Source organism: Trichosurus vulpecula, chromosome 1 (genome assembly GCF_011100635.1).
Source record: "Trichosurus vulpecula isolate mTriVul1 chromosome 1, mTriVul1.pri, whole genome shotgun sequence".
Classification (NCBI taxonomy): domain Eukaryota; kingdom Metazoa; phylum Chordata; class Mammalia; order Diprotodontia; family Phalangeridae; genus Trichosurus; species Trichosurus vulpecula.
Window position 1 is genome coordinate 194,941,897 of NC_050573.1, and position 27,517 is coordinate 194,969,413.

At 38.8% G+C, this 27,517-nt stretch overlaps 1 protein-coding gene across 2 annotated transcripts in view; it reads left to right on the forward strand.

Annotated features, from left to right (window-relative positions):
• Positions 1-27,517, forward strand: part of CARMIL1 (capping protein regulator and myosin 1 linker 1) — a 380,656-nt gene that overhangs the window by 157,886 nt on the left and 195,253 nt on the right. For both annotated transcript variants that reach the window (XM_036765787.1, XM_036765794.1), the window contains exons 3-5: positions 1,710-1,760; positions 18,448-18,507; positions 27,356-27,477. In XM_036765787.1, the coding sequence (XP_036621682.1) occupies positions 1,710-1,760; positions 18,448-18,507; positions 27,356-27,477 (233 nt within the window). The remainder of the gene's footprint in view (positions 1-1,709; positions 1,761-18,447; positions 18,508-27,355; positions 27,478-27,517) is intronic.

The following is a 27,517-nucleotide window of genomic DNA, read 5'->3' on the forward strand; positions in this document are numbered from 1 at the left end:
GAGAAAAGAGGAAATTGTACACGAAACTTTAGATCTCTATTGTATACTCTGTACTTTTATTTTAAGTACATTAACTTCAACCTGTAGCTTTCAAAGCCATCCTGCTTGTCTGTGGATTTTTTTTTTAAATTTCCCTCTGTTCTCTGCATAAAAAAAAAAAAGATACCCAAATAAGCCTTATTTTCTTCACTACTGTATCTTCATTTTCATTTGCCTTCCTAGCCTCCCAGAAGCATGGTGGTACAGATAGTGTCCTGAGCCTGGATTAAAAAAGATCTGAGTTCAAATTCATCCTCAGACACTTAATAGCCACATAAGCCAGAATAATTCACTCAACCTCCCATCTAGGATGCTCTGAGGAATAAGTGAGAATATGTGCCTGACACATACAAAGTGCTTAATAAATGCTTGTTCCCTCCCTACATTTCTTCCCCTTGGAGAAAAAAAATCCTGTTTAATAAATATGCATAGTTAAGTAAAACAAATCCCTATATTGATTGTGTCCTAAAATGTGTCTCATTCTGGATCTTGAGTACATTACCTCTCAATTAGGAGGTCAGTATCACGCTATCATCGGATCATTGCACTAATTAGAGTTCTCAAGTTTTTGAAAGTTGTAATTTTTTTTATGTTATAATATAAATCATTTTCCTGGTTTGCTCCGTTCACTCTGGCTCAGTTCCCATGGTGCAGTAAAATTCCATTACATTTGTATAGTGTTTAGACATTCGCCACAGACGTTGATTAAGTACTGTGTGCTAGGTGTTGGCAATACAAAATGAAACTCTGCTCTCATGGAGAGAGGGTGGTCAAGGAAAGTACATGCACACAATAACTTAAATACCAGGTAATTTGAGGAAAGAGGGAGGACTAAGAACTGGGGGCTATCATGAAAGGTTTCATGATTTTCCTTAAAATAATGGACAATAGCTATCAAAATGGCTCTGAATCTTTTCATGCCCTGATCCTTTCATAGACTGTTGTATGGCATGGTCTTGAGGCTCTTCACTGTCCTAGCCACCTTCTTATAGATGCTGACAGACAGCTAAATGACACAATGCGTGGAAACCTGGATTTGGATTCAGGAAGACCTGAGTTCAAATGTGACCTCAAACACTACGTGACCCTGGGCAAATCACTTAACCTCTTTCTGCTTCAGTCTCCCTTCCAGGGTTGCTGTGAGGATCAAATGAGATAATATTTGTAAAGGTCTTAGTACAGTACCTGGATATAATAGGCACTTAATATGGCTTGTTGCCTCTCCCGTAGTCTCTCTGTATGGACTCCGTAGGCTGTAGTCCCGCTGAATGTGTCACAGGCAATGGCTATGTCCTTTTATCATCAGTTCTGCATAGTGTAGCTATCCTGCTTAATGAACTAGGAGTAAATCTGGAGATTTGAGCACCCAGAAAAAGGAATATTAAAGGTTAAAGTGAGGCATGTATTTCCAACTAAAAGCCAGATTGATTATAAGGTTGTTAAGGGTGACTTCTATTGTTAGTCAGTGTCTGGTATTGCTTAATTTAAGGATTATCAGTTTACCTTATAAAGAATAAACATTATGGGTCACCCAAAGGACAACAGATAAGTACATGGTAGGTATACATTCAGATTTCATTGAATCAGATATTATTTTGTACCATTAGACTTTTGGCGATGGGCATGTAAATATTCTCTGCTGTTCCTTATACCTGTCTTCTAATTTACAGGTACTTACATCATGTCGGGCCTTTCTTGTGACAGCTCGAATTCCCACCAAGGTAAGTAGTATTTGTTCCTTAACATTTACCTCTCAGATTTTGGTCAGTTTTGATTTAGGGCTAGAAATGCCTTAAGTAACTGTGCTTCTCTTCAGAAAGATACTAAATGTGGTTCGAATAGACTAGTCTTTCCAAATTATTTCACCCTTCTTGCTCACTTTTTGTTCCCCTCAGAAGAGGCCCTAGTGAAAATGGAGTGGTATTTTTAAGTCAAAGTTTCAGGATTTGGCCGCTGGTGTCTCTTTTATTCCTCTGTTATTTACTTTCTTATCCTGACTGTTTTTTCTCTGTACTCTCCTAACTAGCACATGACTTTGATTTCTCCTGCCTAATTCTTGCCTGGAATGGGAACAGATAGGACTATAAGTGATAGGCAAGTGATTTGTTTTCTTAAAAATGTCCACGCCTCCTACAAAATATCAGAGATCAGTTACATTCCTTTAAAAAATTAAAATTTTTTTTCCCCCTTAGAATGCCGTTCTTCAAGTTCTATACCATGCATCACTCAGAATCAACCTAAAACACAGTGTGCTTGAATTCTGACACAAAAATTCATTTCATCTGCTGAACTTAAAGTCAGGAGAAACCTGAGTTCAAATCATGCCTTTTATGCATGCCAACTGTGTGACCACAGACAAGTCAATCACCTTTCTGACTTGCCCAGGGTCACACAGCTAGTAAGTGTCTGAGGCCACATTTGAACTTAGAAACGTGAGTCTTCCTGATCCTAAGCCAGGTGATCTATCCTTTGCGCCTTGGTTCACAGATATCACACAGGAGGCACTGGAGTTTTGGGACTCCAGCTTCCAACAGGTTCACTCTTCATCTGATCAGACAGGAAGGTCAGGAAGACAGATTCAGAGGGGTTAATAATCTTTTTTTTTTTTTTTTTTTTTTGCAGGGGGAAGGCAGGGCAATTGGGGTTAAGTGACTTGCCCAAGGTCACATAGCTAGAAAGTATGTCAAGTGTCTGAGGCCGGTTTTCAACTCAGGTCTTCTGACTTCAAGGCCGGTGTTCTACTCACTGCGCCACCTAGCTGCCCTCCCACCCCATTTTATTTCTTCTAAATTTAGAAGACTTTTATAATCTTCTAAATATATATGTAATGTTCCCTCTTGAACCCATTCCCGATGAAAGTAGGTCACCAGAACTACCAGCCCTCCTCCCCCATCTTAATCCTCTGTATTCTTTCTTCTTCTTGCACCTTTCTTGTATAAAAGTTACTCTTTTTAGCTGTTTCTAAATGGTTTTACTTTTTAAATTCATATCACAGTCAGGTTTATCCCCCTCTTTTTTATAAGCTCAACAATTATTAATAAGAACATTAGACATACAGTTTACATTTTATGTTATATAAAAGGTAAACAGTCTGTTCTTATAAATCACTTAGAGTCAGTCTTTGGTATGTACCTTGTGTGTCTCTTAGCTCTTGTATTTCAGATCTTCTATTAAGTTGAGGATTTTTTTTTTTAACAAAGTCTTAAAAGTCTGAGGGTTTGTCAAATGTGCATTTTTTTCATTCAAAATAATACTGAAATTTGAAGGGTATGATACTTTCAGTTGGAGCCCCAGGTCTTTTGCTCTTCAATATATTGTGTTCCAAGACCTGAGGTCCTTTAATGTCTCTGCTGCTAGGTCTTGTGTAATTCTAATTGTGGCACCATCATATTTGTGAATTGTTTTAATCTTGATGCTTTTATTATTTTATCCTTGATCTGGGAATTTTGGAATTTGACTATGATATTCCTATGAGTTTTTCTCATAGGATCTCTTTTAAGTGGTGTTCGATGGGGGTGGAGCCAAGATGGTGGCTGGAAAGCAGGGACTAGCGTGAGCTCCCCACCGAGTCCCTCCAAAAACCTATAAAAAATGGCTCTGAACCAATTCCAAAACTGCAGAACCCACAAAACAGCAGAGGGAAGCAGGGCTCCAGCCCAGGACAGCCTGGATGGTCTCTGGGTGAGGTCTATCCCACACGGAGCTGGGAGCAGAGCGGAGCGGAGCAGAGCCCAGCGTGAGCAGCGCAGACCAACCAGACCAGGAGCCAGGCGGAGTGTACCCTAGCACCCTGAATCAGTGAGCTGCAGCAGTTACCAGACTTCTCTACCCACAAACACCAAAGACAACAGAGAAGGTTAGTGGAAAAAGCTGCAGGAGTAGAAGGAGTTTGTGGTTCGGCTACTGCCCCAGGGGCAGCGGAGATGGAGCAGTTACAGAGGTACAGCTGCAGTTGCTTCCAGCCCCAGGCCCACCTGGTGGGAGGAATTAAGTGGCGGATCAGAGCAGGAGTGGAGAGCCTGTTGAAAATCTAAGCCCATTCTGGGTTAGGGGTTCTTGGGGAAGGAGGAGTGCTGGTGTGGCAGAGCTGGCGCATCCCCCCAAGCATGGAACATAGAACTCTTTAGTCTACAAGCAGTCATACCCCCCTGAAAAACTCAAGGGTCAAGTTAGTTGGTTGGGAATATGGCTAGGCAGCGAAAACACACCCAGATTCAGTCTCAGACTTTGGATTCTTTCTTTGGTGACAAAGAAGACCAAAATATACAGGCAGAAGAAGTTAACAAAGTCAAAGAGCCTACAGCAAAAGCCTCCAAGAAAAACATGAACTGGTCCCAGGCCATGGAAGAGCTCAAAAAGGAGTTGGAAAAGCAAGTTAGAGAAGTAGAGGAAAAATTGGGAAGAGAAATGAGAAGGATGCAAGAAAACCATGAAAAACAAGTCAATGACTTGCTAAAGGAGACCCAGAAAAATACTGAAAAATATACTGAAGAAAACAACACCTTAAAGAATAGATTAACTCAAATGGCAAAAGAGCTCCAAAAAGCCAATGAGGAGAAGAATGCCTTGAAAGGCAGAATTAGCCAAATGGAAAAGGAGGTCCAAAAGACCACTGAAGAAAATACTACCTTAAAAATGAGATTGGAGCAAGTGGAAGCTAGTGACTTGATGAGAAATCAGGATATTATAAAACAGAACCAAAGGAATGGAAAAATGGACGACATTGTGAAATATCTTGTTGGAAAAACCACTGACCTGGAAAATAGATCCAGGAGAGATAATTTAAAAATTATTGGACTACCTGAAAGCCATGATCGAAAAAAGAGGCTAGATATTATTTTTAAGAAATTATCAAGGAGAACTGCCCTGGAATTCTAGAGCCACAGGGAAAAATAGAACTTGAAAGAATCCACAGATCGCCTCCTCAGATAGATCCCCAAAAGAAATCTCCTAGGAATATTGCCGGCAAATTCCAGAGCTCCCAGATCAAGGAGGAAATATAGCAAGCATCCAGAAAGAAACAATTTGAGTATTGTGGAAACATAATCAGAATAACCAAAGATCTGGCAGCTTCTACATTAAGAGATCGAAGGGCTTGGAATATGATATTTTGGAGATCAATGGAGCTAGGATTAAAACCAAGAATCACCTACCCAGCAAAATTGAGTATTATGCTCCAAGGCAAAATATGGACTTTCAAGAAAATAGAGGACTTTCAAGCTTTCTCAGTGAAAAGACCAGAACTGAATAGAAAATTTGACTTTCAAACACAAGAATCAAGAGAAGCATGAAAAGGTAATCAAGAAAAAGAACAAGAAAAAGAAATTGCAAGGGACATACTAAAGTTGAACTGTTTGGTTTACATTTCTACGTGGAAAGATGATGTGTATGATTCATGAGACCTCAGTATTAGGGTAGCTGAAGGAAATATATATATATATATATATATATATATGTATGTATGTATATACACACATGTTTATGTATATATATGTGTAAGTGAATGTATGTGTGTGTGTACACACACACACACACACACACACACATATATATATATAGAGAGAGAGAGAGAGAGAGAGCGAGAGAGAGAGAGGGGGGTGAGTTGAAGATGAAGGGAAGATATCTAAAAGAAATAAAATCAAATTGAGGGGTGAGAGAAGGAGATAGGGAGAGATAGAATGGGGTATATTATCTTGCATAAAAGTGGCAAGAAAAAGCTGTTTTGTAGGAAGAGAAGAGAAGGTAGGTGAGGGGGAATGAGTGAATCTTGCTCTCATCAGATTTGACCTGAGGAGGGAATACCATACGTACTCAATTGCGTATCTTACCCCACAGGAAAGAAGAAGGAAGAAGATTAAAAAAAAGGGGGGGGGGGAATGATAGAAGGGAAGGCAGATGGGGGTGGAGGTAATGAAAAACAAACACTTTCAAAAGGGGACAGGGTCAAGGGAGAAAATTCAATAAAGGGGGATAGGTTAGGAAGGAGCAAAATATAGTTAGTCTTTCACAACATGAGTATCGTGGAAGGGTTATACATAATGATACACGTGTGGCCTATGTTGAATTGCTTGACTTCTTAGGGAGGGTGGGTGGGAAGGGAAGAGGCGAGAGAATTTAGAACTCAAAGTTTTAAAAACAGATGTTCAAAAACAAAAAAAAAGTTTTTGCATGCAACTAAAAAATAAGATACACAGGCAATGGGGCGTAGAAATTTATCTTGCCTTACAAGTAAGGAAGGGAAAAGGGGATGGGAGGGGAGTGGGGTGACAGAAGGGAGAGCTGACTGGGGATCAGGGCAACCAGAATATGCACCATCTTGGAGTGGGGGGGAGGGTAGAAATGGGGAGAAAATTTGTAATTCAAACTCTTGTGAAAATCAATGCTGAAAACTAAATATATTAAACAATTAAAAAAAAGAAAAAAAAGTGATGTTCGATGGATTTTTTCTATTTCTACTTCCCTGCCTGGGATTAATAATCTTACCTTATTCTAGTCTAGTCTTCTCAAGAGAGAGTTGCTGATAATGGGAGCACCAGCTCCTACATCATTCCCTAATCATCCATCTCTCAGGGGTGGCCAAGAAGGTGGGGCAACTACCCCTATGTCTCCATGGGGTCAAGACATGCTGTAACAACAATGATGCTTGCATAAGAACAGCACATAGGAGGGCTGCTGGCACAAGTTCTTTGATCTGCTTTTCTAAGGAAAGCAACTTTAAAGTGTTTACAATCACACTTTAATTAAACATACATACATCATTCACTTAGTTCAGGGGGAAAAGTCAGCACCCTCAACTCCAGAGCAAATACAAACAGAAATTACAAACAGAGAAAATAACACAAATCAACAGACAGGCTTTTAACTCTGACCAGAGCAATATGTATATAGTTGAGAGAGGGAGGAGGGAGGGAGGGAGGGAGAGAGAGAGAGAGAGAGAGAGAGAGAGAGAGAGAGAGAGAGAGAGAGAGAGAGAGACCCACCAACATCTGGGTTTTCAAAGCCAGTGGGGGTGGGCGGGGCTTCTCAACAGCTAAGCAGAGTATCCACACCAACACTCTTCCAATGAGTGAGCCCCAAAGCAAAACCTCTACTCCCACAGTTCTGAGAGTTCTTGATTCTCAATTTTTGATTCTGAGTTCAATGACTATCCTCTGGGTATATATACCCCTTTTCAGGGCCTGAGTGTTTGACACCTCTTGAGGGCTTCACACCTCTCAAGAGTTATATATCTCTTGATGGTTTCACACCTCTCATGACCTAACGAGCAAAAGGATATGGGCCTTCCTGCAAAGACAAAGACTTGATTGCCTTAGTGCTGAGAAGAACTCCAAAACAAAAGACAACAAAAAGTCCCACTTTGCTTCCCCTTACATAGGCACAGCTTGTCGACTCCCCTAAATCCCCTCAAGCATTGATGGGTCAAAACATACACAGATTCCCCCATGGGTTCCCCATCATTTCCCCACTCACTGACCAGTGCCCACTTGCTTTATAGGGCAACAGACAAAGAAGGCATCTTGCCAGCATTAAGCTCACAGGTTAACTTTAGCAATATCGTCATTCTACGCAAGCACAGTAAATATCAAATAGGTCACCCCCATATCTCATGGCCCAGCCTCAGTAGGGCTGTCTATCACTATGATTCTAGGAATTACTATCTAGGATCCTTGGGGATATTCTGGGAGTTAACCATCTAACACCTGGAAACTAGACATTGCCATCACCATGTATCCTGAGAAACTCAACTCTAAAAATCTTAAAATCCTCTTTACTTACACCACTTATATGTATATATACCTGTTACCTTATGGATTTGGGGAATTAGCAGACAGCTTCCTATACTTAGTATCTCTCATCCATTTTCCTTCCAGTCTCATACCCAGTTGTATTTAAAAGTTGCTCCAAGAGAAGATATATTTCTTCTCTCCATTCATCCCATTAAAAAAAGATTTATGTATAGAGCAAATGTATTTTGTTCTTGTGAAAGTGAAATCTAGATGAAGACCTATACATTTTAAAACTTTTCTGGATGGTTCAGAGTTTTGGAGGAGGCTAAGAGGAAAAGGATTAAGCATTAAGTGAAGAATTATGCTACTGGTGAAGAATCCAACAGAATGTATGGGTTTTAGAAAAGAGTTCAGTGGTCTTTTGAACTACAGTTTCTTGAAAGATGTGTTCACATTAAATAAAAATGTTACTGACTCTTTGGAAGGTATATTACATATATATATTTGCCTTGCTCATGCTTCACTTACCCTGTTCCCTGTCTTGTTCCGTTTTTGCTGTGTCCCCAGGCCTTTCAATGTGAAATATCTTAGAGCCAGTCAGGCAAAATCAGCTACAACATTTTCTTTCAAGCCATTTCGGTTGTCATGAATAAACCGCGGTGTCTTTTTTCCCCAAAGTGACTTGTTCCCTCCTTTTCCCCATGGGGTCAACAGCTGTCCGCATGCCGTTGTCATCCCAGATTGATCAGTGGAGCTAGCGTCTTTGACCTTGTTGGTTAGTAGCTATTAATTAACTATCCAGTATAACTATTTTAACTGGGAAGACACAGGAACACATTCCAGAAAATTTGTGAAAAAGAATATGAATTTATTAGTCTGCAGAAAGAGGTAAGAGTTCTTAGCGACTCGAGGTTCTCCTTCCTGTCAACCTAAAATGGCTTGAGCAAAATTGCCCTTATTTCATGAGTCCTTTTCTTCAAGGCTCTGCAATGAGTCTTCCTTGGTTACACGATCAAGTTATAATAGTTCTTGCCTTTTATGAGAGTCTGCCCTTAGCTTCATTGTGTTCTTCTTTGTTTCCTGTCTTGCTTTCTTTGAGTCATTTTGTTCCTTTTTTATCGATCCGTTTTATGAATTTTTTGGGTACTTATTGTCTGGGGCAGAAGGGGCGAGGGAGCAAGCATTTATTAAGCAGCCTACTATGTGCCAGGCATTGTGATTTGCTTGGTGCTTTTGCAGATATTATCTCATTTGATCCTTGTAACAGCCCTGGGATGTATCTGCTGTTACTATGCTCCTTTTACAAGTGATGAAACTGAGGCAGATGGAGGTTAAAGGAATAGAACAGAAGGGGAAGGGAATAAGCATTTGTATGGCACCTACCATGTTCCAGGCACTTTACAAGCATTGTCTCTTTTGATCCTCTCAAAATAACCCTGGGAGTTAGGCGCTATTATCATTTTCATTTTACCATTGAGGAGACTTAGGCAAATAGTGGTTAAGGGACTTGTCCAGGGTCACAAAGAGAGTAAGGCTCAAGTCTTTCTGACTGTAGGTCCGTTCCCTGCAATACTTAGCTGCTGCCTTCATGTAGTATATATAGCACATGCTACCTTCCTTTGGTTTGTTTATCCAATTTATGACCACACCTAGTTTTCCCAACTAGACATTACACTCTTTTCAATTCATTTTAGCAAAAAGCTTTTAATTTTCTGCTATGTATAATGCACTGTGCTAGGGATTGACAATAGAAAGATGACATATGACAGTCTTTGCCTTCAAGGCAACTCTTACTTCAGTTCAGGGGATAAGAAATATACACAAATGGGGCAGCTAGGTAGCTCATTGAGTAGAGAGCACCGGCCCTGGAGTCAGGAGCACCTGAGTTCAAATCCAGCCTCAGACACTTGATACACTTACTAGCTGTGTGACCTTAGGAAAGTCACTTAACCCCAATTGCCCTGCCTTCCCCCTCCAAAAAAAAAAGAAATACACACAAATAACCATAATATACCTTGAAAATGTAGTAAATGTATAAAAGGAGTCAAACGTAAGAGTGAAAGATTTGAGAGCATTGCTTCTAGGTCAATCAAGAGAGACAATGGAGAAGTGGCATGTAACCTGAGCCTTGGAAGAAAAAAAGAATTTCAGTAAGAGGTGGAGACACATGGTTTCATATGTGAGAAATGTTTGTACAAATGCACACAGGCCAAAAAGAGGGAGGGCAGAATGAGACTGAAGCTGTGTCTTTACTAGTTCTTGGATGAGCAGGGACTAAAATTCAGGTTACCTGATATCCCAGTGAAAGCTCTTTTCTCCACATCGATGCCGTTAGGAAACTGTTTTCATCTTTCTTTAGGAAGAGATTAGACTTGTTTTACCTCACCTCAGAGGACAGCTGTAAGGGGCAAATTGAGGCTTGTGTAGGGAGGAACTTCCTGACAATTAAAACTATTTGAAAGTGGAATGGGCTACCTCTGGAGGCAGTGGGTTTTCCAACACTAGAGGTCTTCAAGAAAAAGCTTGAAGCATTGTTGAGTATGTTGTAAAAGAATCTTTCCTCAGCTACAAATTGAAAGAGATTGCCTCCGAGGTCCCTTATAGCTCCAAGATTCTACAATTCTCTGTAGCTCCCTTTAAGAAGCCCCTAGCTTCTTGTCCCTTATTTAATTGGAGCTCTGGAAATGTGTTTGCTCATGCTGAAATCTGTAAGTGACCTTACAGGAAATCCAGTCTAGTCCCCTCACTTTATAGATGAGGAAACAGGCTCAGGGAGCCTGTGTCTTGCCCAGGCTTGCTATTGTGTTGTTTAGTCATTTTTCAGTCATGTCAGACTCTACATGACCCCATTTGGGTTTTTTTTTGGCAGAGATACTGAAGTGGTTTGCCATTTCCTTCTCCAGCTTATTTTACAGATGAGGAAACTGAGGCAAACAGGGTTAAGTGACTTTCTTAGGGTCACCCAGCTAGTAAGTGTCTGAAGCCATATTTGAATTAAGGAAGATGAGTCTTCCTCACTCCAGGCCCAGCACTCTATCCGTTGTGTCACCTAACTGCCCTTGCTCGGGGTTACACTAGTAATAACTTGTGGAGCAAGGCTTCTTTCAGCATTTTAAGATTAGTGCTTCCCATTCCATCACCTCTCCACCCCCCCCTTTCATACTTCTTCCACCTCCTTTAGCCATTCTTTTGGGCTGCTGGCCTCTCCCTAGTATGGCAAGGAAATCCTTTTCTAATTCAGTTGTTTCAGAAAACCCCCTTTGAATTATGTTTAGCATTTTTGAAATCATTTGGTCTGAGTTTGGTAAAGTGGGAATGTTGATAGCATTGAATCATTCTTGTCTGTTTCTCCATTTTCTTCCCATGTAGGATTCACTTATCTAGTGGATAAACTAGGTTAATTACTCATTTGTGTTTCTAAATTTGATTGTAATCTGATTACATATTTTAATATTGGGAATAAAAATGAATATGGAAGAATAACAAATGCCATGGCTTACATTTTAAAAAGCAGAACTTGCGTAGAGTAGGAACAAAAAGAAGATCCCACGTTTTCTTTAAAAAAAAAAATAAAAAGAGCTTGTCCAGAAGTTAGAAATTAAATGCAGGTGGGGCAGGTTGAGAGGCAGAGCAGAATAGCAGCTCTGAGTGGAAAAAAGAAAAGACAGAGAGGAGAAGATATAATAGTAGGAGACTCTGATGATGATGATGGTGGTGGTGGTGGTGGTGATGATGATGTTTCCTACCTGTGGAACTTATGCCATTCCAAATATTACCTGGTTCTGACAAACTTTTCTTATAGTTATTTTGTGTTTTGATGCAACCCTGGGATTCTACCTCACAGCTGTTAGATTTGTAGTTGATAGAAAAGGGGGATGGCAAATATTGGAAGGGCTATAGAAAAACAGGCCTATTGATGCACTGTTTGTGGAAAGCAATTTGGAATTATGCCCCCAAAGTTACCAAACTATGTGTACATTTTGGCTGAGCGAGACTACTTTTTTTTTTTCCACCTGTATTCCAAAAGAGAACAGACAAAATGAAAAAAGTCCCATATGTGCCAAAAAAATTTTTTTCTAGCTACTCTTTTTATAGTGGCAAAAAACTGGAGACTAAAGGGGTATCCCACAATTTGGGAATTACCAAGCAAATTATGGTATATGAATGTAATGGAATAGTGTTGTGCTGTCAGACATGATGAAAGAGATGGTTTCAGGGAAACCTGGAAAGACTTGTATGAAGTGATAAATCAGCTGAGCAGAACCAGGAGAACAATGCACACAATAGCAATAATGTAAAGAAAAATAAATTTGAAAGCCTCAAAACATAGTGGTCAACAGTAATTAACTATGATTACAGAGAACCCATCAAGTAGCATGCCCCTCACCTTCTGAGAGAGAGGTGATAGACTAAATATGCAGGATGAGACTCATTTTTACACTTGGCCAGTACGGGGATTTATTTTGGTTGACTATACATATATGTTATTTTGTGCATATTTGTTGTTATTGGGGGTTAGTTGAGAGAGAGAGAAAAAAAATGCTTGATAACTGAAAGAAAATAATTCCTCAAAACTAAAAAAGGAAGCAAAAAAAGGAATATTTTACAATCTCCTGACAAGCTCTCTCCTACTTCCACCCCCAGAATGTAGTTTACCTTAGAACATAATGTCTTACCTTGGAGATCTGAGGCTGTCCATCCCCAGTTGTTCCTACACCTCTTATGTTTTAGGGGGCTAGTCTGAAATCTTTTTAAAAAGGCAGATAGGTCTTAGAAGTTAAGTTAACACCTTGAGGCAGATGTTTACTTGTTGATCTCTGGGACACTTCAGTTGAGAGGGTGGGTGGAGGTTGGGGGGGACACACCTCAGGATACTGTACTGTGTTTGTTGGTGGGAGGATAGAGGTCTCTTAGCCCTACCAGGGCGTTTGCCAAAGTGATAGAAGGGAACCACCTAGTTGCTTCCCATTGTAACTAATTATTTCTAAGTTGAAAGTACAGTGGTTTCTCACTGCAGAAGACTTACAAATACTCCTGGGTCTTTTATATTTCATAGTGGGGATGGGGAGGGGTTGGAGTTGGAAGAGAAAGCCCTAGTTGTCTGAGTTACTGCTGTGCTAATAGATACCCTTTTGCTAATATTTTGAACCAGTGAGAGAGGAGAAGGTGTGGCCGAGATTAATTTTGGATCAAAGGGAAGGAGACCATAGTAGTGTGCTCTTATCTTAAACATTGGCAGTATGAAATTACCTAGGGGAATGGAAATTCAGTAGGAGTAGTTGAGGAGTAAGAAAGATAGATACAGCATTTATTATAAGTTTTTTTCAAGTATCAAGCATTGAGCTAAGCGTTGGAGATATGTAAGAAATATAACAAAACAAGATGGATCTTATTTACAAAGAGGTTATAACCTGGAGGAAGACAAAATTGGAAAGGGGCTGGAAAGGGGGTGTGCGTGTGTGTGTGTGTGTGTGTGTGTGTGTGTGTGTGGTATTAAGAGTTTAGGAACTAGAGCAGTCTGGAGCCACCAGTGAACTTAGATGGTTGGGGCTCCTCAAAAATAATGATCCCAGCTGGCTCTTCACCAATCAGGAGAGAGGGAAAGTAGATGAAAATGTTTTTTGGTGTTCACTGAATAATCTAGTAGGACTTAACCCTACCTGGAATCCTTTTGCTACTGAGCATACTAATAGGCAGTTGAAAGAGCTGAAAAGGGGCACTAGAGATAGTAATTTTTTTTTAACCTGTACTGGTTCAAGTAGTGTTCTATTTTTTCTTGCTGCCTAATTCTCTAATACTATTGCTATTTTATCAAAGCAAGAAGAGTAAAAGACCCCCTGTTTAGTGAAGAGAATATCCTATAGTCCCTGCCTAAAATATTTAATTTGGTTCATAGGGCCGTAATTTAAAGACCTAATGAAAAGCTCATAGTAAAAGAACCAAATTGCACAGAGGCATATTTCTGCCTCTTTCATTTAACATGTACTTGCTATTATGAATATTTACTTGGCTTTTTAAAAAAATGTTAATTTTAAAGGAAAAAAATCAGAAAATAAAAGACCTCTTTTGCATATTTTTTCCAAAGGAGATTCCCAGGGCAATTTTGTTTTCTTCTAACAGTATCCTTACTAAGTTCAGATGCCTGGTTTAGGAAACCAGTGGGGATAGCTCCTCCACTGCCCAGACACCTCCCCCCCCTGCTTTTTTTTTGTACGCAGCCCTGAAATAAACGTTCTTTGGGCCTTTACTGGGTTATCCTTAACACCCATTGTTCATGCTGTTGACACTGAGAGGCTATCTTTATAGCCAGTACTAAGTAAAAGATTCCGGGAATTATCAAGGCTAATCATTTGAATTTTTTTGATTCTGCTAACTCCAGAAACTCCTTTTTATTACTGAATATAAGCAATCTAAAAAATCTTCTAGAAAGCCAAATACCAAGTCTCCCTAGCCCACATCTTCAACTTTGGGAATGTCTTAGATTACATGTTGGACACTAGACTTCAGTGAGCTCTATAAAGGTAGAGACTTTATGTTTCACTTAAAAGTGTTTTATTTTTTTCCAATTTCGTGTAAAGATAGTTTTCATCATTCACTTGTATAAGATTTTGAGTTCCAATTTTTTCTCTGTCCTTCACTTCCCCCTTCCCCAAGGTAGCAAGCAATCCAATATAGATTACTCACGTACAGTTACATTAATCATATTTCCACATTAGTCATATTATGAAAGAAGAATAAGAACAAAAGGGAAAAATCACAAGAAAGAAAAAACCAAAAGAAAGAAAAGTGAAAATAGTATGCTTTGATCTGCATTCAGACTCCATAGTTCTTTCTCTGGATGTGGATAGCATTTTCCATCATGTGTCTGTTGGAATTGTTTTGGATCATTATATTGCTGAGAAGAACTAGAGAGTGGGCTTCATTTAAACTTTTTTATCTCCCTAAGGGTCTAGTATCATAAGAACTTGACCAGTGTTGGTTGAATGAATGCTGACTTTGCTTCTTAGTTCGTAGGACGTAATAAAGTCATGGTTGATTAGAATAAAAAAGTAAAAGTTTGAAAATAATTTAGAGGACATCGGAATAAATAATGCACATTTGAGGTAGTCTGAAACCTAATGAGAAGTCTCCATGAAACCACTCCTCTGTTATCCTCCAGTGTCCGTGAAATATTCTGACATCTTTCATACTTTATACTTTCATACTGTATTTATCTCTACGTTTCTTTTCTTGGGACCCTTCCTCTTCACCAGCTCTGTCCCATTTTCTAGCAATCTTCTACCTAAGGGAGCCAGTTCAAACAGCCTCTTGAGAGCCGATTGTTAAATTTACACCTCAGAAACTGGCAGTTGGGCTTGATTGATTGTTTTGTTGATTGTCTAAACTAAATAAAGTGTTAATTATGCAGACTAAACTTAAAAGTGAGTCACAGCTATAATGTTTTTCCTGAGGATGTTAAAAACATTTACCAGCCTGCCTCTGCCCTCCCCTGCCTTCCCCTCATCAGCATTCCCTCTTTCTTTGCTGTCTTGATTTATAACATCCTAGTATACTGTTGACCAGATACTTACTCAACTGTGAGTAATTTCTGGGAACTTTGAGGCACTTAAGCTTCGTTCACTGCCCCCTCTTTTTTTTCTCTTTTTTAAAATTTATTTAATATTTTTAGTTTTCAGCGTTGATTTTCACAAGAGTTTGAATTACAAATTTTCTCCCCATTTCTACCCCCCTCTCCAAGATGGCATGTATTCTGATTGCCCCATTCCCCAGTCAGCCCTTCCTTCTGTCACCCCACTCTGCCACCATCCCCTTTTTCCTTACTTTCTTGTAGTGGAAGATAGATTTCTATGCCCCATTGCCTGTATGTCTTATTTCCTAGTTGCATGCAAAAGTATCCCTTGACTTGATTTTATTTTTTTAGATATCATCCCTTCATATTCAACTCACCCTGTCCCAGTTTTTCCTCTACTTCTCTAACTTGCTTTTCCAAATCCTTTTTGAGCTCTTCCATGGCCTGAAACCAGTTCATGTTTTTCTTGGAGGCTTTTGATGTAGGCTCTTTGACTTTGTTGACTTCTTCTGGCTGCATGTTTTGGTCTTCTTTCTCACCAAAGAAAGATTCCAAAGTCTGAGTCCATTTTCGCTGCCTGGCCATGTTCCCAGCCAACTATTTGACCCTTGAGTTTTCCATTGGGGTGTGACTTGAGTAGAGAGTACTTTGTTCCAAACTTGAGGGTCTGTGCTGTTGTTTTCAGAGCTATTTCCACCCAGCAGTCTCTGCCACAGCAGCGCTCCTCCTCCCCCAAGAACCCCTAACCTGGACTGTGACTCAGATCTTAAACAGGCTCTGCACTCCTGCTCTGATCCTTCATTTAATTCCTCCCACCAGGTGGGCCTGGGGCCAGAAGCAACTGCAGCTGTAGTTCTGTAGGTATACCACCTCCACTGCCCCCGGGGCAGTGGCCGAACTGCAAACTCCTTTCATTCTGTCCCCGCAGTTTTTTCCCACTAACCTTCTCTGTTGTCTTTGGTGTTTGTGGGTTGAGAAGTCTGGTAACTGCCACAGCTCACTGATTCGGGGTGCAAGGGCCAGTTCTGCCTGGCTCCCAGTCTGGTTGGTCTGGGCGCAGCCCACGCTGAGCTCTGCTCCCTTCCACTCCCAGCTCTGTGCAATAGTTCTTACTCAGCGACCATCCAGGCTGTCCTGGGCTGGAGTCCTGCTTCCCTCTGCTATTTTGTGGGTTTTGCAGTTCTAGAATTTGTTCAGAGCCATTTTTATAGGTGTTTGGAGGGTCCTGGGGGAAAGCCATAGGCAAGTCCCTGCTTTCCAGCCACCATCTTGGCTCCACCCCCACTGCCGCTTCTTAACAGCCTCAGAGCTCTAGCACCATAACTGCCTAGCTACCTTTAGCTGTGGTGACTTGGAATTGGAGGCGGTGACCTCCAGGTGACAGGTAGTTGTTTTTTGTAAGATATAATAACACACTCTTTGGGAGCATCATGAAGCCCCTTCCCTACCGTTGCTCAAGGCCTTTTAATTTCTTCCATTTCACTGAGCACCATTTAGTAGGGAAAGTATTATTTAATCAAGAACTTCAAACCCAGAACCATTCTAAGCACGCACATTTTCCCGCATCTTTCCACATCTGAAGAGTCTGTCATGGTTGTGTCCAAGCCCAAAGATACAATGAATGGATTATAAGTTAGAGAAGAAGCAAATTATGGTAGACATAGAATATTGAGTGGAAAATGGGAGTGAACAATGTTATATTTTATTAAGAAAGAGTAAGATAGGAGGTTTGAAGATATAGTGAAATAAAGTGAAGTAAAAGAAACTGTCTGTCAAGTCTCTTCCCACTCCAGTTATCCTCCATTAAGTTGCCAATGCAATTTTCCTAAAGCACAGTACCAACTATGTTGTTACCCCTATAATCAAGAAGTCCCATGGGTCCCCGTCATCTCCAGGATCAAATCTATTTGGCAAATGATCTGTTTGGCACTCAAAGCCCTTCATAACCTAACCTTCTCCTGCCTTTCTTGTCATTTTGCACACTATACATGTGCTTTCAACCATTGACACTGACCTTCTGTTCCAAGAATAAGACATCTCCATCTCTTGTCTCTGGACATTTCTCTGGTTGTCCCCTATATCTGGAATGCTCTTCCTCCTCTTCTCTGCCTTCTGGCTTCCCTGGCTTCCTTCTAGTCTTCATTAGAATCCCATTTTTCTTCATCAAAACTTTACCAACCCCTCTCAATTCCCTTCTGGTATTTATTTCCTATTTCTCCTGTATATATTTTGTTTGTACATTATTTACTTTTTGTCTCCACTGTTACATTATGAGCTCCTTGAGGGTAAGACTCTGTTTTGACACTTTTTGTATCCTCAGCAGTTAGCACAGTGCCTGACACATTTAATAAATCTTTTTTGACTCACTAACTGCCATGAGACAGGTGAGGAGGTGGGGAAGAGCACCTTATAATAAAAATATGAGGGGAAGTAGTATTATTTAGCCAGGTGTTGAAAGGTCCTTTGTATGAAATGTTTGGGAACTTTTGGTTTAAGTACATTTAACATTTGAGTATTGATTAAAAACAAGTACCTTAATGTTCTTTTTATGAGAACCAAAATAAACATACACATATATGTGTTACACATATATGTATATGTGTGTGCGTGTATGTATACACACATGAAGCAAAACAAAGATGAAGACTGATGGGTCAAAAAGAACATAGCATAAGGGATGACAAAATACTTTTGAAAAAATAGGAAACTGATATTAATCATATTCTTTTGAGGGAGTTTTTTTAACCAAAAAAATTATCACTATACTTTAACTGCAACCTTTATGTTTAATACTGGAATGTGAGGGCAGAAGTTTTTAATGAGCTGGTATCTTGTTGAATCTGGGGAAACCTAAGATTACATTAAGTGGACGTCTTTTTTGATCCTCAGTGCTATGTGTCTACTGCTAAAGAGGCAAGGAATGATCTATCCTCAGAGCATACTATACATCTTAGCTTTGGAAACAGGGATTCCACAAAATTACTCTCTCTGTAAACGGTTTGATCTTTTGTCTATTCTTAATCTGCCATTGATTTATAGGATTTTCTGAATTAAACCTTATATTTTAAGACTGTTTAATAAGATAAGCATTTTTTTTTTCTCTAATTACAGCTAGAGTTAACCTTCAGCTACCTAGAAATCCAAGGAGTTACCTGCAACAAGCCAGGTCAGGTGAGTGCCTGTTTATCAAGGCAAGGACATGACCTTTTCTGCATTCCTGAAATAATCAGACTCTTGCTATTTTTATTTCACCTATCTTTAAATCCCATTAGGACAATCCAAAAAAACAAGTTTCAAAAAACAAACATTTCCTCCCAGAAATTATAGTGTGGGTATTTGTTGAAAATGTTCACACATAGGCTGTTCATACACCGGCTGAGCTGCAGAATTGTATGGGTAAGTAGGTAGGTAGGGGGAGATCCAGGGTTATTATGATAAAAATAACTTTATGCATAATTGAGTTTGCAAAGAACTAATTAGCATTAATTATTAGCAGCAGCATGAGTGGGATAGTGCTGTTTATTAGCATTACAACTTGTTTTACACAGTCTCTAAATTTTCAGTCTGTATTGCATCTATTATGGCAATGCACTACTATTTTAAAGTTGGTAGTAAAATGTTGAGAATTCATACTTTTTTTAAAAGAGGATGTGTGAGTAGTTAGTGACATTTTTTAGAAATAATTGTTTCTTCTTGTAGCATTTAATCTTTATCCAGCTTATGCGCAGCTTCTTGATTATTAATCATAGTTCATCCAGAATAATGTTTACAATGTGTTTATCATTCTAAAGATTGGGAGATTGCGATTAGGACAATAGCACCATCTATCTCTTTGTTCAAATGATCAGACTATGTGCTGGAGAGAACAGTAGCATATGAATGATGATATAATTAGATCCTTACTGATGACTCCTCACTGATCTACTGGTAATGGGTGGGGAGGATTTTAATTTGACGGTTCATAGTAAAGGATTTTTCAGAACATGATTTGACACTGTGGCCTTGCCTACAAGCAGCTACTACAAAGGAGTGAGATGAATTGTTTTGTGTGGCTCTTGGAATCAAATCAATAGACTCTCTTAACCCAACTTCCTTGGCTGCCACTCCCTCATAAGTGCTTTCTTATATTATGTTGCATTATGTTATGCTGTTATGTTGCATGTTAATATAATACATGAGTCATAAATTATATAAGGTCATTAATGGTTAGGAATGATGTCACTTTGTATTTGTATCAGCAGTGCTCACTTAGCACAGCGTCTGATACACAGTAAGAACTCAAGGATCATTTTTTAACTCGCAACTCATGTTATTGACTTGCTTGGAATTGAGCATGTGGCAGATTTGTCTTGGGCCCCTTTTGAAGATGTTGTATTAATGGAAGTATCCCTTGTAATGACATGGCTTCATTCTTTCTTTGTGGTCCATGCCACAAAACAACATGGAAAGACTACTGGGGTTCTGCTTCTGGATCATTTGATTAGTAATTGTATGATTATCAGCCAGTCACTTAGCATTTCTGGGATTTATTTTCCTCATCTATAGACTGAGCAATTGGAGGAATTGGAGAAATAATCATAATATCCATAAAATTTATATAGTGCTTCAAGGTTTTCGTGGCATTTTACATATGCTGTCTCATTTGATTCTGACAACAGCCCCATAAGGTGGGTGCTGTAATTATTCCCGTTTTAGAGATGAGGAAGCTAAGGCTGAGACAGGTTAAGTGACTCACCGGGAATGATGCAGCTGATAAGAGACTGAAGCAGGATTTGAACACAGGTGTTTGACTCCAAGTCTAGAATTCTTTTGCTACGCAGAGATCCTCTCCAGTTCTAATGAACATTTTATGATTTTTCTGTTAGAACGGAACCAGTAGTTGAAAAAAAAAGAGTAAGTTTGAAGGACAGACTAGCAATTAGGAGGCATTAATTTTTAATTCAGTGGTTGTGACCATAAGCCCCTTTACTTTTTTTTACTCTTCTAGTCTGTTTTACTGTTTACAAAAAAGAGAGATTGCTACAGCACCAGGGGGAATTCTAGAGAGGAAAGGAATCTTAGGTATTAAATAGAACTATAGAATTTAGAGGTTGAAGGAAGTTTTGAGCTAATTTGATCCATTGTCCTCATTTTACAGATGTAAGTTGAGAGGTTAAGTGATGGTTACATTGACAGTAAGTCGTAGGTTTCATGCCTAAAGCATGTATGTCCATCATAAAATTCCTTGCAAATAGTTTGCCAAACCTCTGTTCAAACACCTCTGGTGATGGTGAAACATCCCTGCCTCATTAGTTGGGCTGTTCCATTTTCCATATGGAGTATTACTTCTTATTTTGAGGCAAAATCCGCCTCTTAGTATCTTCTACTTCTGCCTTCTGGAGCCAAGCTGGATAACTTTCATCTCTCTTGCAAATTTTGAGGACAGCAATGACTCTTCCCTAACTCCAGTCGTACCATCTTTGGAGTATATGCAATATCAGTTCTTCCAACTGTCATGCACATGATATTATTTTGAGTCTTTGTTGACCTCTTTTGGATGTATTCCATAGTATTTGCAGTCTGGCACCTTCATTGTATATTCTCTTAGTATGTTCTTTTAGGTGAGTATATGTCTTGACTCTCCAACTAGATTGCAGTTTCCTCAGTCAGTCAATAAGCGTTTATTAAACACCTACTGTATGCCAGGCTGACCTCCTAAAAGGAAAGTAGCCATGCTTTCTATTTCCTTTATATTCTCCACTGTCTCTTGTACCCTCTGATTAGCACTTCCTTTGCCAAATTGGTTTCAGAGAACAATGTTAAAAATCATTTAACACCTTTCTCATGGTTCATTTCATTGGTTATAATATTTCTTTACAACTTGATTTTGGGAAAATAAGTTTACCGTGAAGGTATATGTAAAACCTATATCGGATTACATGCCGTCTTGGGAGGGAGGGCGGAGGAAAGGGAGGGGGATAAAATTTGAAACTCAAAAACTTGTGGAACTGAGTGTTGTAAACTAAAAAAAAATTTAAAAAAAGATAGGAGGCAAAAATCATTAAACAATTCATAGACTCCTTTAGGACAGTGTTTTCCAGCTGTTGGTTTCTGTTCATTTTTTGCCTCCCTATAAAACTTTTTACTGTTAAACATCTTTACTTATGAATACCTCCAAACTCAAAAAGCATGACATTTGACTAATAAAAGTGAATAATGCCCTAATTTGAAGTGGTCAGCATGAATGATTCAATATTAAGAGCAGAAGGTTGGTGATCACACACCTGGGAGGGGAGAAACTACTTATTTTGTCTTCAAGTACCATAGCCTTTGCATCTGTCATCCACCAGAAGGTGAGAGGAAGGGGAGTTTGCAAGATCATACAGTTATGTTCATTGTAGCCTTATATTTAGGGATTTATTCGGTATAGTATTTCGATCACCATAAATCCTAACAGAATCTAAGGGTGATTTTAGAAGGAAGAGGAAAAATTTCAAGAGATAATACATGGTTTTGAGTACAAAAATAGCAATGATATGATGATAGCAATAGCAATCAGTCATTTCAGATTTGCCTTAGGTGAGATCATAAAAATAAAGCAAACTTTGATTATCTTTATGAAAAGAAAAAAAATACAAATTTTGTCTGGAAGTATAACTAATCATTTTAAAATGCACGTGTTGTTTTGGCTGGATCACAGAAGAGAGGCCATTAAGACAAGTGTGCCTAGATTAGAGGTGGTTTTTTGTGGAACAAAAGCTTAGTTGGAACAAGGCTTTGTTGACATTGGAAGATAGAATATTCAAAATTTATAAATAAATCAAGAAATTTTAAAATAAAAATCTAATGAAATGAAATGTCAAAAGAGTTCTTTTCTTTTGTAAGGCTAAGTGTTCCAAGAGTTAGGGGTGAAGAGGAAGAGCATTTCAGGAAATGGGTGAGAAGACTGTGCAAAGGTAGGAGAGATGGAATGTCAAGTTCAAGGAACAAGTAGTTCCCACTAAGTGGAGGTTTTAATGGGTAAGGTGTGGGGTGAGGGGCCATAATAGGAAACCAGAAAAGGTGATGAGAGACAGCTGATTGTTAGCTCAAGTTCTGGTACCCATGGAATTTTCAAAGACTTGGAGGAATACTACTAGCACATTCGGTAAATCTTCCTTAGAGAGTTTATGTTGGGATAATGTAGAGACTCTGACAGGATGTGAAGGTGTGGGTGACTTGGGATCTCACTTGAAGGGAGTACTCACACTGATAAATACCCACACTGATATGTATGTGTATATACACACATGTATATACATACATTTATACATATACATGTGTATGTATGCACATGTATGTATGTATATAGACATATGTATATGTGTATCTATTTATATGGTGTGTGTATATGTATATGTGTGTATGTGTATTCCAAAGTATTACTGATATAATTTTCGTGGTGCCTGGTTAGATGCTTTGTAAACCCACAATATAATTTGGGTTCTGAAATATTCCTTTTATGTTGGAATAATATTGGGCTATTCCTTTTACACTGGTGTAATATTTTTATGGTCTGCTTAAATGCAAGGTCACAACCTAGTGTGTCATTAAGAGACATTGGTTAATGAATCATGACAACATCTGTTAGGAAGGTGAAACCTCCCACAAATCTACAAATGTAGATTTCATTAAAAAAAAATCTTTCTTTTAAAATTGTTAGATGATTCTACCAACAAGTAAGGAAAAATGAAATTGATTTTTTAAAAATTTCTAAATGCGATAGGTACCTTAGAGTACATCTTTGGGTTCATAGCATATGTGCTAGATTTTAAAGAGACCATCTCATATATCTGTTTAAAAACATAACACAAAAATAAAACATGTCCCTCTTTCCAGCTTTATCATTTCTGTTAATTATATTATTGTCCTCCTAGTTACTCAGGCTCTCTACAGTAGAGTCAAATGTGACACTTCCATCTTCCTTTCTCTTTATCTCTGACATGCAATCAGATTCTCATTATAGTTTTGAAACATCTCATATCCAATCCCTTCTTTCCACTCACATTGTCATCATTATCTTTCTATGGAGTACTGTATTAGCTTTCTTACTATTGTCTCTGCCAATATTAATGCCCGCTTTCAATCCATCCTCCACAGTGCTTCTAAAATTGACTGATCATATTGTTCTCTTTCTCAGATGCCTTTGGTGACTATTGCCTATATTTATGTAAAGCATAAATTTAAGGCATTTAAGACCCACTGTTATCTGGTGCAAACCTCTATCTCCAGCTATATTTCATATTACTATACTTTACTCACTTTACATTCCCAGCTAAACTGAGCCACTACTTGTCCCCCAGTCTTGTTCAATTATCTCTTGTCTCTGTGCACTTCTAGAGGCTGACTTCCACTACTGGAAGGTCTTTCCATCCACTTCCCTGCCTGTTGAGATCTTTCTCTTCCATTAATATCCAGCATGTCACTTACCTGTTCAAAAAGCTCCAGTGGTTCTTTGTTGTCTTTAGTATAAAAGATAGGCTCCTCTCTTTGACTTTTAAAGCTCTTTACCATGTGGCTCCAGTCTACCTCTCCAGGCTTATCACATGCTACTTCCCTCCATGCTTTCTGTCTTCTAGCCATGCTGGCTGACTTGCTATTTTCCCCATCCCTATAATGCTAAAGTTTACTGTCTTAGAATCCCTAGCTCTCTTAAGAGCTCCCTCTCCATCCCTACCTCTTCTCAAACCAACTTTTCCCCAACGCTACATTAATATGTATTTACTTTGCATGTATTTTGCATTTACTTTTGTGTGTATGTATATATACATATACACACATATGCATATATATGTGTGTACATACATACATACGTACGTATACACACATGTAAAAATAATTTCCTCCAATAGAGTGTGAGTTTCTTTAGGGGAAGAAGTGTTTCTTTTTTGTCTCTGTATGCCTAGAGGTAGCATGGTCCAGAGAACTAACCTTGAAGTCAGGAAGATCCAAGTTTGAGTACTGCCTCTAATACCTATTAGCTGTTTGAGCTTGGGGAAGTCACTAGAACATCTCAGTGTTCTGGGCCAGTGGTGTCAAAATAAAATACAAGTAGGGTGGAGAGGGACTAACAATGCATAAGGGTTCCTGTTGGTACATATTGACTTTGAAAACCACATGTTAACATTATCTATGTTGTATTGTATTTTTATTTATTTTCTTAAATATTTTTCAATTACATTTTATTCTTTTTGGGGCTGCACTCAGGAGTTTTGGGACAATGTTTGACAACTGTATTCTAGGCAACCCTCTAAGGCTATTAGTCGTAGACCTGCATTGATAGAGAGAGTTCAGGTAGGAATTTCTTGTATCATTGATATCACATATCTGGTCCCTATCCTTTATCCCCTATCCCCATGCCTAGCACCAACACATAGCACAATACCTGGCATGTAAGAGGTATCTAGTTAATTTTTGTTGAAATTATTTGGATCAAATGAATCTTTCCCTCACTCACCCCCAAGCTAAGCATGATCTATGCCTATTCAATGTCTATACCATTTGACCTAGATTTCTTCTCTGTCCTTGTATTCTACCTTGTGTCATACTCATTCGTGACTGTCTGAATTATTATAATAAGTTTATATGGTCCTTGAGAGGAAGGATTTTTTTTCTTTATGTCCTTGGAACCTCACAAAGCATTCTTTATATGCTTCAGTCTTTCGGATATCTGCCATTTCGTTGGTGTATGTAGTCCTCCCATGGATGTAGATTCAAAACTGTTGAAAAATTCATCACCGTGAAATCAACCTGGTAATAGGAATATCATAGGATATTCTTCCGGTGGTAGATCTTCAGGCTATTACTGTTATCAATAGGTGATGTTTTCTAGCTTTGTAGGATTTGTCAGAGCTCATGTTCCTTGGATAAGAATCCAGGGTTACTTCTTGGCCATGATGTGTCTTTAGAGCTGAGTGAGGTCTTTAGTAGAGGCATTATATTAAGAGTTAAACATAGTAGGAACTTAATAAATGTTCGAAGATCCAAATGAACTTGATAATCTATCAAGGCTAGCTACTTCTCATTTGAAATAAGAAAGGGGTTGGTAACAAAGACTATAGAATTTGAGAGGCAGGGTTTATTACTTTTCTCACAAAAATGATTTAGTACAATTTTATTAATTGCAATTTCTAGGTTCTTTTTTATATGCTTTTAACAAGGGTAGTGCAACGTTTCCTAGTGCTGTATGAATCCATTTTTCATAGAAGGTTTTGTAGTTGAATACCTCATTTACCCTTCCTGTAAACTTCCTTCCCCCATCACTCTATGTAATCCCTCATAATTAATGATGATTAAATGTTAAGATAAAGTGGGATTAAAATAAGCTAATTACTAGTTACTCAAATTAAAACTGTAGTCTGGATAAATATGAGAGGTGTGTTACAAAGTGTAGACGTACTTCTTAGAGCACTGAAGTGTGATTGTACATGGAAAGTATAACAGGTATGCAGTAACTTCCTCCCTAGGTAACTGTTTAAAGAGGAGTAGATATATGTACATCAGTGCACAATTTTATCTAAAAAGAGCCACACAATTACTTTAGGAAACCTTTATTTAGGAATCTAGGAGTGCTTCTGTAGGTGCCTCTGGATTCTATTGAATTTTTAGTTTTCAGGAATGAGGATTTCCACTCTGCCCTTTCATAATCCATAATTAATTTGGCTGTGTTTCTCTTCGTTCTCATGTTGGCCTCCTGGCAGCCCATTCTTCTAAAGCATTTTAAGGTTTGTGCCATCAGTTTTTCAGGTAACAGGCTGTGAGATAGGAGGCTTGTTCTCATAACAAAAGTTAGATGAACCACTGAAGTCCAGTTGGACCTTCCCGTCATGCAATTTGACAAATGTAAAATATTATATCAAGTTATTAATCTTAGGAGCCGTTAAAAATATGTCCTGCCTCTGACACATACTTTGTGATCCTGGGTAAGTCTTTAGATCTCCCAGTGCACCGCGGGCACTACATTATATAAACTGCATTGGTAGTGCAAGTTCCTGACATCAGTGAAGTCACAGGCATGGTTTTTAAAAAGTCATACCCTTTGAGAAATGAATTTCATATTCGCCAATAACTGCACAGTGCCTCGATCCCAGTTCAAGTGAACTTGGAGATCAACTAGTCTAAGAATTCTTAACTTTTTTTATCATGGATCCCTTTGATAGTCTAATAAAGTCCCTTCTTAAAAGAAAAGAAAGCTTTTAATTGATTGAAGGAGAAGTTAAATTTCAATTATAGGTTAAGGGAAAATAGAGATGTAATTTTTTTCTAATCCAAATTCATGTATCCCTTAGCACAGTGCCTCAGTGGATTGCTTAGCATAGTCCCTCACCACTTAGCACAGTGCCTGGCATGTTTGTTGTTTTACATTGTTTGTTGTATTACATTTTCCCCCACAGATACTTATGTTCTTCATGGCCTCTAGGTTAAGAACTCACCATCTAGTCCTTCCTACTATGAGGACCAGAAGTTGTGACTTGCTTATAGGCCCATAAATACTGGCATAGTTAAACAGTGGGATTCAGATTTAGTCTTCCTCTCTCTTAGGCTACTGTGAATCTCACTGAACTAGATTGCATGCCCAATGGTTTCAAGATATATATTTTTTTCCATTGTTGTCTGTTGTTCATTCTCAAAGAGGATCAGTGACATCAGGAGAGTGATATCTTTCCTTACAAGTGAATTGAATTTAAGTGAGACAGAGCTGTGCAAAGTCACCAGACTCACTTCCTCCTCCAAAGTCATTGGAGCCCAGTGGCAAGATATAGTTCAGGATGACTGGTAATGACCCCAGATGCAGTGGGAGACCTTGGCCTTTTTAAACTAAGGTCTTTCCATGGTCTCTGTTTGTCCATAGACTAGTTTTGAATTGACCTAAGGATATGAATCTGAATGGTCATTGTGAATGATGTGTTTCTTTGTTAAAATAAAAAAAAACCATGAAAGCATTTAATTCACCTTTAAAATAGGATTTCAAATGTAATTTCCAAATTTTTGTTTCATGCAGATGATTGTTGAAACTGAAAAATGCCCCCTTTCCATGAAGATGGCATCATCAGAAGATGTGAATGATGTGCTGGCACACATTGGCACCTGTCTGCGAAAGATATTCCCTGGTCTGTCACCAGCGTAAGTACCCTATTGGGATGGCACCAGTCATAGACATGAT